At 41.3% G+C, this 16,323-nt stretch overlaps 1 protein-coding gene across 2 annotated transcripts in view; it reads right to left on the bottom strand.

The window, feature by feature from the left end:
- Positions 1 to 14,997, bottom strand: part of COL6A2 (collagen type VI alpha 2 chain) — a 50,326-nt gene extending 35,329 nt beyond the window's left edge. For both annotated transcript variants that reach the window (XM_038748925.1, XM_038748926.1), the window contains exons 1-6: positions 14,797 to 14,997; positions 7,182 to 7,343; positions 4,868 to 5,454; positions 3,777 to 3,797; positions 2,316 to 2,381; positions 102 to 155 (exon numbers count right to left, since the gene is read on the bottom strand). In XM_038748925.1, coding sequence (XP_038604853.1) covers positions 102 to 155; positions 2,316 to 2,381; positions 3,777 to 3,797; positions 4,868 to 5,454; positions 7,182 to 7,332 — 879 coding nt within the window. In that variant the 5' untranslated portion in view covers positions 7,333 to 7,343; positions 14,797 to 14,997. The remainder of the gene's footprint in view (positions 1 to 101; positions 156 to 2,315; positions 2,382 to 3,776; positions 3,798 to 4,867; positions 5,455 to 7,181; positions 7,344 to 14,796) is intronic.
- Between the last annotated feature and the right edge of the window lie 1,326 nt (positions 14,998 to 16,323).

Genomic DNA, 16,323 nt, shown 5'->3' with positions numbered 1-16,323 from the left:
AAACAATGGGCAATATTTAGGAAGCCAACAGATTCCAGAAACTAGAGATGACAGTAATAGTTTGACAAACGGGTATTAAAAGCTGGAATTCAATGACTCACCTGTCGTCCTTTCTGTCCAGGTTCACCTGGATCACCCATATTACCCTTTGCACCCTAAAATAAAAGAAAATAGAAAAACAATGACTTACTTCTGGAAGGTATGAAAACAGAAATACAAGACCTGTTTTTAGAGTTTATTCAATGAATCAGAAACTATTTTGGAAATCAGCAGAGGGAAAATTTGGTGGTTGCAGAGCGGGGCCGGTCAGTTCAGAAATAAACCTACACTTGAAGGATAGGATATGTGTTTTGAAAGCTCTCTCTCCACGAGAACTAATCCAGGCTACAATTTGTTTGATTGTGGAAGATCAGCATATAAAAGAAAAGAGCATAAATCCATCTCAAATCAGTTGATATCTTTCATATTGTCACATTTACCCTTACAGCACGTTACCTCTTATTTTGCTCCGGGCTCCTTTTCCAAAGTCCCCTTTCCCTAGTTTTTCCACTATAAGCTTGCTGTGGGCAGGGAATGTGTCTGTTTATTCTTACTCTTTGTACTCTCCCAAGTGCTTAGTATGGTTCTCTGCACACAGTAGGTGCTCAATAAATACAAATGAAAGAATTAATGAATGAGCCTTGAAGGAGAGTTTTACATAAGGTACTCACAACTGCAACCTGGACACAACTTACTGTAGGAAGGCATCTAGTGTCATACATTAAAAATACATGGATTGGTTTAAAGCCTTCTTTCTGGTACTTTCCAAGCTGCCTGCCATTTTTTTAGTGGTATTTGTTAAGCGCTTACTATGTGCCAGGCACTGTACACATCTGAAATCACTGAAATCATCAAACTACTTGGTTTAGAGAAAAATCTCACTTGAAATTAACACTTTAAAAAGGTCATGTAGATAATATTTGTTACTTTTTGCTAGCTGCATTCCTCGAGGAATTGAAGCGAATCTAAGATCTGACTTGGCTTTCTATTCAATCAATCAGTGGTATTTATTGAGCACTTACTACGTGCAGAACACTGTACTAAGCGCTTGGGAGAGTACACATTCATTTGTATATCTCTGCTTTCTTGCACTGTCCAGCTTCATTTCCCTCCAGTTCTCGGCCTCCTCTCCCAGTTTCCTCTCCTTCTCTTGGGGCTCTCACTCCTTTTCCTCCCACGCTCACTCCTCCCTGCTCCACTTTCTAATAATAGGAATAATGATAATAATTATGGTATTTGTTAAGTGCTTACTATGTGCCAAACACTGTTCTAAGTGCTGAGGTAGATACTAACTAATCAGGTTGTCTCACGTGGGGCTCACAGTCTTAGTCCCCATTGTACAGATGAGGCAACTGAGGCACAGAGAAGTTAAGAGGCTTGCCCAAGGTGACTCAGCAGACAAGTGGCAAGGCCAGGATTAGAACCCACATCCTCTGACTCCCAAGCCCTTGCTCTTTCCACTAAGCCACACTGCTTCTCCCTTCTATCTCTGCTTCTCTTCTATCTTCTCTCTACCTCAGTCTACTTTCTCTTTTCCTTTGGCTTCCTTCTTGTCTACTCTTTGGGCGTTGAGCAACTGCCCATGAATGGGCAAGGTATTCAGGGACAGACATCAAAGGAGATTATTACATGTGATAATTGTCTGATAATTTCCATTCTTTATTTCATATTTTTTATGTGACTGAGAGGCTTTTTTCCCCCTTCTATTATTTCCAAACAATGTAACAAACATGGACTATGGACAGCCAGATATTTTATTTATTTGTATTTATTTCATTAGACTTCTTATCAGGAAAAGACAGTACTCCAAATTTATAGTACTTTGAAATATATATTACATACTGCAACTGCACTGCACACCCTAAATACTCAATCACTACCATTAATTGATTGGTAGGTGAAAGAACACGTACAATTTATTGATATTAATGTATTTGTTTAGCCCTATCCAGTAATGGATGGAAGCTTAGTTCATCTTTTTTTAAAACACCGTGTGCAAAAAATAGCCATTATAAATGTTTTAATTTTAGTTTCTGCCAGTGACATAGAGCAAAAACTCTAAAGAAAGACTATGGAAGTCCCAAAAGATGGGTGTGAATTTAGTCCCAGGCAATTAATCAATGGAACTTATTGAACGCCTACTCTGGGCAGAGGACTCGGGAAAGCAGCACACAACAGAGCTGACAGATGCAGTTCCTGCCCATAAGGAGCATACAGTATACATTTCCACAAGAGATGATGACAGTTTCAGCTCTGGTGACCCTAATTCATCTTACCTTCTGTCCTCTGTAGCCCTTCGGTCCAGGCGGCCCTGGGATTTCCAGACAGCTCAGCTTGTAGCACTGAAATGGACCAAATTAACAGTGAGTCAGCTTCGGGGGGAGGCACAAAATGATTACAGCAAATGACAGAACATAATCCCCACTCCTCAAGAAGCTACCCTACAGAAAACAATCAGTGATTTTTTTTATGGTATTTGTTAAGTGGTTACTATGTATCAGGCACTGTACTGAGCACTGATACAGGATAATCAGGTTGGACAACAGTCCATGTCCCTTATGAAGCTCACATTCTTAATCACCATTTTTACAGATGAGGTAACTGAGGCACAGAGAAGTTGAGTGACTTGCCCAAGATCACACAGCAGACAGGTGGAGGAGTGGGATTAAAACCCAGGTCCTTTTGACTCCCTTTTGACTCTCATGCTGTATCCACTAAGCCCTGATGATGATGCAGTATTAAGCCTTTTTGGCAAATCCTTTAGCTGAAGAACACTTGAAACCTTATATGAAAGTTTTGTATAATATTTTATTGTTAGGCTAAGGTCACATCTTTATAGTTATTTTTCTCTGGGGTGCAAACTAGGGTTTGGTTCACTGGCTCACAAGAAGTGATTATTTGCTGATGTAGTCAAAGCAGTGCTCAATGTGGACATATGCTTGCCAGAAGTAAAGCCCTGAACTCTTCAGGATTCAACTTTGATAGTGCTGGCACGTTACACTGAGCAAGCCTGGAAGATTTTGAAATGCCATTTCATTAACTGAAATTGAAATAAAAATCTGCATTTTACACTTGACAACATCTAACACTTGTACCACATTGTACAAGTTGGTTGCCCTCTTAATTGAACTTAATCTATGTGGCATTTGAAGTAATTACAAATTTTAAATGCCGAATGACATAATGAATTGAGTCCTGGCTCCTTTTTCATTACAAATTAAGCTCTGGGTAAAATCATGGGGAAAAGTGGTAGTGAAGGAAGTATTCAGGATCTCTGTGAAAATTCTACAATATTCCTAAATCTCATGCCAACTCGAGGGCAAAGGGAATTGAGGATATAAACATATGCACTAGCCAACTGCACATTCTAGGAGAATTCTGTATAACAATTCAGAGAATTACTGCACAATAATTCAGGGTAGAAAAATTCTGCACACTGAATCCCTTTGTTTCTTCACTTCGATGGCACAAATTTTCTCTCCTTCCCCCCAGTGCTTGTGTCTTACCTATCTCTTGAATTTATGATGTGGCTCTTTCAGGGCAAAATCTGTATTTAGTTGAGCTTTGTATAGCCCTGAAGCACCACAGTGTCAGAAAATGTTGAACAATAATTAAAGAGAGCCTAAAGCCATATGGAAACTACAAGGAGCAGCTGGAACATGTAGCTAGCCAAGGTAAAACTGCATTTGCTTCACAGTAAGTTGCCATCAAAGGGTACATAGAAAAGAATAACTCACCTCTCCGTATGCTTCATGTTTCTGTGGGAAAAGACATTAAAAGAGTACAGTGTGTTAGATAAAAATAACAAGTTTTCATACAGCAATTCATCACATTTTGGCTAAAGGGCCAGCTTAAGACTATGCATTATCCACCATCTTAGAGTTACAAATTGCTGCTCTCCTGATCAGCAATGAAGTTACTCCTTTCTGAATGTCCCGGATTTCCTGGATAGTGTCTGACGTCTATGCAAGTGGCATAGGCTTTCTGAAGCACCTGGTAGGAACTTCAGTGGGTTTGGACAAGGATCAATCATATTTCCAGGTACAACATGGAAAGTAGGCAGAACACCTTAGAGGAGAACTCATCTGAGGAAAGTGGAAAATGCATTTAAAAATAATTTTCTGTTTTCCTTCCTTCCTTTTTTGTCTTTGCCAGATCACAGCACTGTCATTCTCATCCTCAGAGCTCTTATGCTTTCCCACTAGCTTTGGGCAATGAATTCCCAGTCCCTACCAGTATAATGAATAGAAATGAGGAAACTCAATTCTGTTTAATCTTGTGCATTCAAAGGAGGGAGGGTGGTGAGAGGGAATGGAAGGATAGCCAAGAGAGTATTTTGATGAAAGAAGCAGAAGCCCATTTTGGGGAAGTTCATTCTGCTCTTCTCAAGGAAAAGCTGGTAGGAAAAAAACCCACAAAAAACAAAAAACTTCTCTAAGTCTGCTTAGCATTTTCTCTGTTTCTGGAGCAGTTTGGTTGAGGCAAAATATTTCCCCTGAAGATGTCCTCACCAAAACCTCCCCTAATCTAACTGGTGGGCAAAAACAAAATAGCTAAGGGTCCCATGAAACAGAGTTTTACAATATGGGGGCAGATTTGATGATATAGGTGATCAAACCCCTGCCCAGAACATTCCTGCCGTGATTTGCTGACATCTAATACCCACAAAACTTTTATTCCGCTTTCCTAGGTCTCTTGTTTTCAATCAATCAATCAATCGTACTTTTTGTGGACATACTGTACTAAGCCCCTCAAGAAAAAGACATTGCCACTCAGAGGCCAAGTGAGCTAGAATCAGGAAACCACGTAGAGAAGAGGGGTTCCTTACCATGACCTGAATGATTTTGTTAATGGTGTCATAGTCAATGCCGCGTTTCAGGGTGGTGTAGTTGTTGCGATAGAGCTCATAAGGGAGGCTCGCGATCTCCCGGAGGCCGGACTCATATAGGTTGTCGTTGACAGCCACGGAGAAGAGTTTGATCCCCGCATCTCGGGCCCTCTCGGCTTGTAGCTTCATCCCTCCGCAGGGGCTGCCGGTGACGTGGCCATCGGTGATGACCACGGCGAAGTTGACTCCGGCCACCTGGCTCCGCGTCACCTGCTCCGTCATGTTGGCAATAGCGCAATCTGTGAACGTGCCCCGGCCAAAATATTTGATGCCCAAGAGCTTGTTCCTGAAGGATTCTTTGTTGCTGGGCAGTGGACTGAAGATCTCTACGAGGTCAGAGAAGTGCAGCCCCCCGTAATGCCAGCTGATGGCCACTTGGTTCTGGTAGAACTCGTTCTCCAGCTGGCTGGTAAACTGAGTCACAAAGTCCTTGATGTGATCCACCAGACTTTCAATGGGAGGCTGCATGGCAACGCTTTCAGATGTGTCGATGACGAAGTACACGTTGATGGGACAGTCTGTTTTTTCTGCATGGGAACAGAGAACAGTGAGCCTTGAGGTTTTTGAATTTAGGGAATAATCTACGTGATTACAGGGGCCTGGTAAATAGTTTTTAAAGAGACTCGCATTTGAAAACGATCTATTTGCACTGCTCTTCTACTTCACGATCAATCCACCAACAATCAGTGGCAATTATTGAGCGCTTGCGTATGCAGAGCACTGAACAAAATGCTTGGTAGAGTAGAATACAATAGAGATGGTACGTGCTTTCCCTGTCCACAACAAACTTAGAGTCTAGAAGGGGAGAACAGTGCTATCTTCTCCATCTTCCAGACATTTGTTCTAATTATTAATTCTATTCAAGAGAGCGTAGCATCTGTGTGCAATACACACACTAGATTTTCCCTCCATGAAATGCAAACTAAGAGGAAACAGAAAGGAGAGGCAGAGTCTAGGAAGTATTTAGATAAGTGGCCTGATTTTCATTATGCCTGCTCTTGTTGCTTTATTGGGCATGGGCCAGTTCTTTTTTCATCTATCAGAAATGAAGGCTAATCCATAATTTCTTAGGCTCTCTATTGCAGGGTTGGGAGTTTGTTATTGTGATTTTTATTTCATTTTTAAGGCAGGCAAATAAACGAATCGGCATTTTCAGAAACAACAGACCCTGGAAAATGTCCCTCTGGGATAAAAACAGGCAACAATCATTTTAAACCGTTGCCAGCTCATCATTTTACACCAATTCAGTCAGTCATTTTTTGTTTATTAAACACTCCCTGGATATTTTAATCCATGAGTGTTACTTCTTCTCACTCCTCAAGGAAACACAGTGAGATAATCAGATTGGATTTCTCTGTTTGCTTTTGGATTGATGTTATTACGCAAGCTCTTTTCATACCCTCCTTTTATTTATGCCCAGATAATCAGAAATAATCCTCAGAGTTTACTCAAGATAGGATATCCAAGAATACCGTGAAATCCTCATTATAAGGAGTATTTTAAATATTTCATTTTAATATTCTGTTCAAGTCACTCTTCCCAGGGAAAAATTTCTTCTCCAAGTAAAGGCCATTTCCCACAGGGAAGGGGAGAGTAAAGATCAGGTGGTCATTTACTGCTGAAGTTCACGAGGAAAAACACTTAAATTAGCCTCTGCGGAGCTTCCTCTCAAACTCCATTTCTTCAATTAGGCCAGGCCTTGCCTTGCTGTTCTTCTCCCTCCTGGCAGGTTTTCATGTCAATAAGTTTATACCATTAAAGCTCCTCATCCTTCAGCTTTGGCTGGGGAACAATCGCCCCTGCTAGTGGATGCTGTCTGGTACATTTTCCATCACAAGGTGATTTTTTTTTTACTGCCTCTCGAGTCTTATGAATGAGCTCTGAGGCTACAAATTCCTAGAAGGCACAGGTAGTGCCTATTGTTTGCTCTGCATAACACTGAACATATGATTTGAAACTCCAGTCTCCTACAAAACCAAATTCCCAAACCTGCAATTTTAATGATAGCATCTTAATACCAGAACCATCACAATATTAATAATTAGGGGAGCGAAGTACATCCTCAGGCCTGGAAATTTGCTCAACTGGGAGAAAGACTGAGAGAGAGAGAGAAAGAGAGAGAGAGAGAAAGAGAGAGAGAGATTGGTTGTAATGTAAGGGGAGAAAGGGGAATGCTGAGACAAAACAAGAGGATAAAGGGTGATGGGCAGGGAAATTCTATTTTGGATAATGTAGTTCTGCCTTTGCATATTACCTGGACAGTTGCGTCTTTCAGAATTCCTGGAGTTGGTAAGTTCTAACCCAATATTTTCCACATATTGAGTATACTGCTGGGCATGGAGGGGTCCCAGGAGCCCCCAGAGCAGAAGACTGAGGTGGAGCATCTCAGCAACTCCACGTCCCATTTAATTTCCTTCTGGAAGAATAAAAGAAAACAGATCATATCACTCGGCTCATTTACATCTGGGGCTTCCATTTGGATGCTAAGTGCTCTCATGTGTTTCTTTGTGTCTGTTGGCCATTTCGTCCTCCCTAGCTGGCTCCGCAGAGGGCAGGACAGGGAGGCTGAAGAGGGGGAAACGCATTTCAAAGTAGTCATTTTTACTGCCTGTGAACACTTATAAATGTTAGTAGATGAGGACGTTGAAGCAGTGTGCCCTGGTGGGTAGAGCACAGGCCTGGAAATCAGAAGGATCTGGGTTATAATCCCGGCTCTGCCCCTTGACTGCTGTGTGATCTTGGGGAAGTCACTTAAGTCTCTGTGCCTCAGTTACTTCATCTGCAAAATGAAGATTAAAAATGAGGAGCTTCATATGGGACAGGGATTGTGTCCAACCTGATTAACTTGTATCTACCCCAGCGCTTAGTGCAGTGCCTGACATATAGTAAGCACTTAACAAATACCATAAAAAACAAGTATGGGATTATTTGTGGATTTTTCATTGCTAAATATTCCTCCAGCCAAAGAAGATAATTGAATATCTGTATTGATATACTGCGAACAGTTTCTCCTGGGAAATTTATAAGAGGACATCTTTCACCTGAACTCCCTTAAACACTCTGTAAACTTTGTCTGAGAGAAATGAGTGACACTTCTATTTCACAGAAGAAGAAAGATAATCAAGCAATCAATGGAATTTAGACAGTAGAATTGGGAGACATGATCTCTGCCCTCAAGGAGCTCACAATCCAGTTGTGTAACTCTCTTCAAGTCAAAAGAGTTGGCAAGTGCTGCCAACTTGTACTTCCCAAGTGCTTAGTACAGTGCTCTGCACACAGTAAGCGCTCAATAAATATGATTGGATGGATGAATGAATGAATGAATATTTTGAGGTAAAACTATTAGAAGACTCAGAATTTAATGCTTGAAATTCTGTTCATTTTTTTCATGGTATTTGTTAAGCACTTACTATGTATCAACCACTGTTCTAAGCTCTGGAGTCGATACAAGTTAATCAGGTCAGGAACGGTCCCTATCCCATATGGAGCGCACACTCTAAGTACTGAATTCTCATTTTATAGTTGGGGAAACTGAGTCACAGAGAAGTTGGGTGACTTGGCCAAGGTCACCCAGTAGACAAGTGGCAGAGGGAGATTAGAACCTGGGCCCTCTGACTCTTTCTAGACTGTGAGCCCACTGTTGGGTAGGGACCGGCTCTATATGTTGCCAACTTGTACTCCCCAAGTGCTTAGTACAGTGCTCTGCACACAGTAAGTGCTCAATAAATATGATTGATTGATTGATTAGTCCTATGCCCTATATAATAAGCCACAGTGCTGCTCCTTGACAGTAGACCCTTGGAAAATAAATAGATTGGCAGATCAACTACAGAACTTCTTTTCAAGCTAGGCTAGGCTGGACGACAGACCCTAGAACATCGGTTGCCGCCTACGGGATCTTGACCCAAACCCTCTTCAGAAAGGAACTGCTCTAAAATATTGTGTCAGGTGTTACTTTAAAATGCATAGACAAAAGTCTTCTGTTGACTCCCCAGTAGATCAGAGACCAGATTTGCTAGGTAGCATCCTTGAAGGCAGTTGCACGTGAGACACCTGTGGTTACTAAAATACCCACTGAAACTCTGGAATGGGACTTAAACTGGCTGAAAGAAACATGCATTCTCACTGCTTCTAGGGGTCAATCAGTCAATTAATCAATAGTATTTATGGATTGATTCATTCATTCATTCAATCGTATTTATTGAGCACTTACTGTGTGCAGAGCACTGGACTAAGCACTTGGGAAGTACAAGTTGGCAACATATAGAGATGGTCCCTATCCAACAACGGGCTCACGGTCTAGAAGGGGGAGACAGACAACAAAACAAAACATGTGGATGGGTGTCAAGTCGTCAGAACAAAGTACTTGGATAAGTACTTACTCTTTGCTAAACTCTTGGGGGAGGACAATAGAGATAGTAGAAATAGCAGAAATGAGCCCTGACCTCAAAGAGTTAATAATCTAGTGGGGAAACAGACACTAAAATTAAATTATAGGTAGGGAGAAAGTGTTATGAGGGGAAAGGAGTGGGCATCCAAGTGCCTAGAGGCTACAGAAGTGCTGAAATGGCAGTAGGGGAAATGAGAGATTAATCAGGGAAAGCTTTCTGGAAGCGATGCGATTAAAGAGGGGTCTTGAAGAAGGGGAGAAAAGTAATTGGCCATGTGTGAAGCTGGAGGGAGTTCCAGGTGGACGGGAGGGTGTTAGCAAGAGGTCAGTTTCAAGAGAGGAGAAAATGAGGCAAAGTGAGTAGGTTGGCTTGAGAGAAGGAATTAGGTAAATTTAGGAATAAGCGAGGGACGCTAACTAGTGGGGAGAGAGACGATTTGATATCTTAAAGCCAATGGCCAGGAGTTTAAGCTTGATGGGTGAGGAGTGGGCAACCGCTGGAGGTTTTTAAGGAGTGGAGAGAATTAGTCAAAATGATATTTTAGAGAAACAATGTGGGCAGCAGAGGGAAATTTAGACTGGGAAAGAGAGAGGCTGGAGATGGGGTGGTCTGTGAGGAGCTGATTCTTGAGGGCAGAGATCATGTTTACCAACTTTATTGTACTGTACTCTCTCAATCACTTAGTACAATGCTTGGCACACAGTATGCTCTCAACAAATACAATTGATTGATGTAATTTAAAGGAGGATTTCTCTCCTTCACCCACTCTTCTCCTACAGTTTAACTCTGAAAATGCAGAGGTTTCCTTGAGACTTTAAAGTGCCATTTGCCAACTATGTCATCCCAGCATTCCTGAATAATCTTTTAGGTAAGATCCTGGGAGGAAGCGTGATTTATCAGACTGCAAAATTTGTTGTTTAAGATTTGGGTTGTTTTCCCAGTTTTTGCCTTATGATTAAAGTTAATTTAACAATGGCCTTTAAGTAACCCTTCAAATGTATCCCTGACCTCCTCAGCCTGAAGTACAGGGAACTCATTTCCGCTGCTTCTTCTCCCTCCTCTGTTACCTTTGCACTTGGGTCTGTACCCTTTAAGCACTTGATAGTCACCCCACACTCAGCCCTACAGCACTTATGTTTGTATCCGTAATTTATTTTAATTTCTCTCTCCCCATCTAGACTTTAAGCTCCTGGTGGGCAGAGAACATGTCTACCAACTCTGTTGTATTCTCTCAGGTGCTTAGTATAGTGCTGTAAACATGGTAAGTGCTCAGTAAATATTATTGATTGTTTGAGAAGCAGCATAGCCTAGTGGAAAGAGCCGGGTTGGAAAGAGGACTTGGGTTCTATTCTTGGCTCTGATGTTTGCCTAATATGTGAACTCGGTCAAGTCATCTAGCTTCTCTGTGTCTCAGTTTCCTCACCTGTAAAATGAGGATTCACTACTTGTTCTCCTGCCAACACAGAATATGAGCCCCATGTGAAACAGGGACTATCCAACCTGATTATCTTATATCTACCCCAGTGTTTGGAACATATTACAGTGTTTGGAACATAGTAAGCACTTAGCAAGTGCCACAATTATTATTACTATGATTATTGATTGGAAGCAACAGGAAGGAGTAACTGGAGAAGAAGTGAGTACTCCTAACTAACCTCCTCATTACTGTCCACACTGTCTACAATCATATCCTTCAATGCAGCCTCTAGTTCTCTCTCCCTTTGCAATTTACTCTCATGTCTCCTGAAACTCTTGATTCCCTCTGACGACTGAAAATGCTCCCCAAACCTGTAAAATACTTTAAACAAATGTATGGAAATCCCCCTCTCCCACTGCCCTGTTTCAGAAAAAAATGTTTGCTTCATGTATGTCTGGCATACACTGCCATAATTATTCCAATCTACTTCGGGATAGGGATTGGATTTTTAAGTCTAATTATGTTTGATGTGTAATAAATAAGACACACATTCACTCAATCAAAGCACATTTGAGGTTTGATTTACTGGTCCTCAGACCTAGAATTCCGTGCTCATATTCCACAGTTTAATAAAATTAAATTGAATAGGAGGACCTTTGGTCCCCAGTGACAACACTATGGGGTTGAAAAAAGATTCTGATTCTTTACAAATCATGTTCATTTTGCTACAGATTTTAAAAGAAGTCAAGGCTAGAAAAAATATGGATCAGATGATGGGAGGGATGGTCCATTTAACTCCTGTAAACAGAGTAAATAGTGCCATCCACTGTCTCATCCACGTAAAAATAACTCTTTCCTGATGATCTAGCCAGAGCAGATTAAAGCCGTGGTCAGCTCTTCTAGATTCTTATGGATTACACTATTCAGAAATTTCCTTTAAATGTCAATGGATAGCTTACATGGCTTAATATTAACAGATGCAAACAATTACCTTTAGGACTCCGACAAGATTTATCATTGGATTAAGTGGAATCCAAAATGGAGGCCACAGACCCTTCCTTTAGCAACCTCGCTCCCAGCCCTGCTGCATATGAGTGTTTCAGGGTATAATTTAAATGCTTCTTTCATTTACCTGAGGCTCTAAAGGCTCTTTCTAGGCCTTATTTCATTTTAGCATTCTTAACCCTGTTCATTTTGGAAGAGGAAAAGCAACACCCTCAAGAAGCTACAGTGAGTCATCATTGGAACGTGAGTTACCTTCCCTTCTCTAAACTGTATCTCCTGCCCAAATAATGGGAGACTGATCCAAAATAGAAAGCTTACATTTTAGGCATATGACTAGCCGAGTCATCAGGCACCATTCTTTTCCCACCAATAGCTCTGGACTGCAGGGGACTTTAGGTGTGGTTTAGCAAGTACATTGATTTAGAATTGGCATTTATACCCCGTACAGGATTGATGAGGGAATAGCCTTTATAACTGAAAGGGACTTGGTCTTCCTTTCACACAAGGCTGGTGCAGCTTCTATGTCAGTGGGGATGGGAATGTTTGATATTCCTCTCAAAGTGATCAGTAATCATTTTCTTTTGCCATTCTCTTCGACCTTTTTTCTGAACCTCTTTCTAACCAACTGCTCAAGTGAGAAATGATAATACTTCTAAATGAGAATTTTACCAGAGAGTCCATCACTTTAGTTGATTTATTTTCATAGTTCTCTCAGTTTTTCTTTGAATTCCGGTGCAATATTCTAGTTTTCCCACAGTTTTTCCTAAGAGTTGAAGAAACCCAGTAAAACAGGTGGTTAATTCAGGTAAAATGAAATGTTGAATACCCTATGTGTTTCTGTTTTACACCTATGAGGCCTTCTTGTACCCACCACATGAAAGTCTCTCTAATCTTCATCTCATATGTCCAGAGTTCCTTTAAATCTGTTTTGTGCAGCTCCATCTCCTGTACATCGGTTCTCCTTCTTCACTCAACTGAGAAATTCTCTTGCCCATTGAGGCAACAGAATACTTTACCAACAGGGTTCTGGCCCTCCCATTTAGCTTTATCTATAAACTATTGAATCACCCACATCTGGATATCTCACACTATTGCAAGCTTCTCAAGGACAGAGACCGTGACCCTTTTTTTTTTTGCATATTTTCAAAGTACCTAATGCAGTAGCTACTCAGAAGACTATTGATGATGATGATGATGATGATTTTAATTCATTATGTTTAGTGATGTATGGCAAATTGGAGCATGTGCCATAGATACGTGAATTCCCCTAGGGTCTTATAATTCCTCTTTTCACAATTTAGATGGTTTCAGTGTAGGTCATGGTAAAATATTTGTAGATGGATCAAAAATATTTTAATTTAGTCAAAATGAAATATTAAGCCTGGCTCAGAATTCCAAACTGACATTTTAAAGTTAAAAGATCACTTACTCATAGGCACAGACACAGAGGAACAGTTTTCCTTTTCCAGCCAAGTGAGTCATTTGTATTTTAGCTTCTTTTTGAAAACTCATTAGAAAGGACCTCTTCCAGATAAATTTCAGCAAAACATTGCACATAAACCAGTTACACTAACAAACAAGTTTGGAGCCTAAATCCATGAGCAATCTCCCGAAGCAGCCAGCCACAGAAACTCCAGGAATGGAAAGGACTTCCACCGTTACATGACATAGAGTTTACACTTGCCACCAACCCCTGTGGCTCGAAACTCAGGTTTAGTTTTCTGGCTTTAGCCAGAGACCAACTTGAAGGAGTGGGGCTCGAGTTTAACATCTTTTTCTAGGCTAACCTGCAGTGAGAAAGGTAACATTGAAGTCAATAGCAAATCAGATGGGTTCAAACCATTTCGTAGCTGGAGGGGGGTACAGTCTTGAGACCCTGTGTTTTTAAGTAAATGAACAAGGATAAATGATGTATTCTAAATTATTTATTTAATGTCTCTCTTCCCCTCTAGACTGTAAGCTTGTTGTGGGCAGGGAATGTCCCTCATCTGTAAAATGGGGATTAAGACCGTGAGCCCGTTGCTGGGTAGGGACCACCTCTATATGTTGCAGATTTGTACTTTCCAAGCGCTTAGAACAGTCCTCTGCACACAATAAGTGCTCAATAAATACAGTTGAATGAATGAATGAATGAGCATTATCTGGGACAGAGACTGGATTGAAATCGATGACCTTGTATCTACCCCAGCATTTAAAACAGTGCCTGGCACAGGGTTAGTGCTTAACAAATACCAAAATCATTATTATTAATGTGTCTAACAACTCTGTTGTACTCTCAGAAGCGCTTAGAACAGTGTTCTGCAGACTGGCACTCAATAATTATGATTGATTGATATGCACTTTCAATAGAAAGGAGTGTCTGTCCCATCTTGGTTACTGTGCAGCAACTGAGGACGAAGAGAACCGTCCATTTGTAAATTAATTTCAGCTTTGTCTGAATATGAAAACCACCAAGATACAAGATGTGGAGATCATTGTGAAGGTGTATTACTGCGATCTCCAAATTTTCAACAGTGGAGAGTCTTAATGCTCCCATTTACTTTTCAGAAAATCATCCACATACTCCAAGTCCTCACAGCATAGTGTTCATTCTAGTGGGGGAAAAAAGCTGCCCATACTCTTAAAACAATGAAATAAGCTGTTTGAGAGACTGATTTCCCTTTTCATCAACACACAAGAGTCAAGCTAAGGCTATCTGTTTTCTCCTGACAACTAGCTCAAAATATTAACGTTTAAAAATTTTCCCTTGGAAAAAGGAGCAACAGCAATTACAACGCCCCAGTTTCTTGAAGAGCTTGCTTTCTAAATTCCCCACGTTCTACGGCCCAGACACTCTAGAACCTGCTTTGTTAGTAAAATAAGGACTTGTGAAGTGTGTCACTCACCAAAATCTACCTGTCTGTTAAGTCTCAAAGGATCGCTATTTTAACAAAAGTCTCCACAGTAGCAGCACGGTATCCATTCCACTAGCAAACCACCCAAAATTCTGACATTCAAGCAGCCCAAAACCTTCTGAAAAGTAAAATGCCATGAGCCAGAAGACACAGACAGCCTACCTGAAAAATTGGTCATCAACGGATCCTCAGAAAATACCTAGGAGAGAAAAAAAAATAGCCTTCTTGCAATCTTTTCGGTTTTAAGAGGGTTTCAGCATCTTCACGGGAAGAGTTCTGATTTGTTTTCCTAAGGGTTATTAGTGGGTTTTTTTTTAAGAAAAATCACTTTTTGATTTTGAGAGAAGAAATCAGCTGGGAGCGGCAGAGGCTTTTGCAGCCGAGAGCCTCTGTTCTCTGGCAAAAAAGTAACTGCCTACTTTATAATTCTCCTCCTCCGAGTGTGTCAGCAACGCGAAGTCCTAGGCTGCCTTTCTTGAGGAATCCCACTGGGCGTCAGTGTGGACCTACAGATGGTGGCTAGTAAGTGGGGCAGGATACTAGGAATCCCCCTCATATTTTGAGGGTGGAGGTTGGGTGGCGGGAAAGAGAGACGGGAAAAGGGAGGAATTGAAGGATGTGGGGGAGAGGGGAGAGGGGAAAGGAAGAAACAGATATGTCCAAGGGAGAGGCCAAGAAAGGGTGGAGTGAAATTCTGGTATTCCCACAAAATTTTCTAGAGCGGTTATAAAAAAAAAAAAAAGAGGAAAGGATCGTTCCTTCGATAAAGCTCCCTTTTGTATTTCAACCACATTTTTGTCGACTTTTTGCCATTAATGTTAACTCTGTGCTCCCTTCATTTTTCCTCCGTTGCTTCAGCTCCCCTCAAGTAGTTTGGATTAAACAGCCCGTTACGAGGAAAACTGCAAATATAAACTTGGACTGTTGCCTACATTTTTACTACCCAATGGCAGAAATGCTTGAAGTTTCACAGCGAGCCGCTCAGTTGCACGGTTTTATTTGCTAAATTCTCGGTCGAGCCTTGTGTCTTTTCTCTCTTTTTTAAATAATACCAAGTACAGCTCAGAGATTCAACCGGCCCCGGCTGGTGTGTTAACGGTCTGTTTAAGGAGAGGATCATTTGAAACACGTCAGTTGTGACCTGGGGTGGAAATCAAGGATGCCCCAGTCCAGGGGCCAATGGGTACGGTAGACATTTGGGAGAACAAAGTGGAGCAATTCAATTAGTCAAAGTTTCTGCCCTCCCCTGAATTTCTTATCACCGGAGACTTTAGAGGAGCTCACAGTATCTTGCTTTTGGCAGCTCTGTATCTGTCCTACCCTTGGATGGTGAAGTGGCTCACCAGTCCTCCCTTTAGGGAGAGGTGGGCCTAGGGTATATTTCCAGGAGAGGAGTCTGTGGTAGAGGGGAAAGGGGCTAAATAAATAAATAAATATGGTACTTGTTAAGTGCTACTATGTGCCAGGCACTGTTCTAAGCACTGGGATAGATACAAGTTAATCAGAAACGGCCCCTGTCCCACGTGGGGCTCATACTTTTAATCTCCATTTTGCAGATAAGGTAACTGCGGCACAGAGAAATTAAGTGACTTGCTCAAGGTCACACAGAAGATAAGTGGCAGAGCTTGGATTAGAACCCAAGTCCTTTGGACTCCCAGGCTCAAGCTCTTTCCACTAAACCACACTGCT

This window comes from Tachyglossus aculeatus, chromosome 7 (assembly GCF_015852505.1).
Source record: "Tachyglossus aculeatus isolate mTacAcu1 chromosome 7, mTacAcu1.pri, whole genome shotgun sequence".
NCBI classification, from domain to species: domain Eukaryota; kingdom Metazoa; phylum Chordata; class Mammalia; order Monotremata; family Tachyglossidae; genus Tachyglossus; species Tachyglossus aculeatus.
The sequence above is the reverse complement of the archived record's forward strand: the minus strand, read 5'-3'. Positions and strand labels throughout refer to the sequence as shown.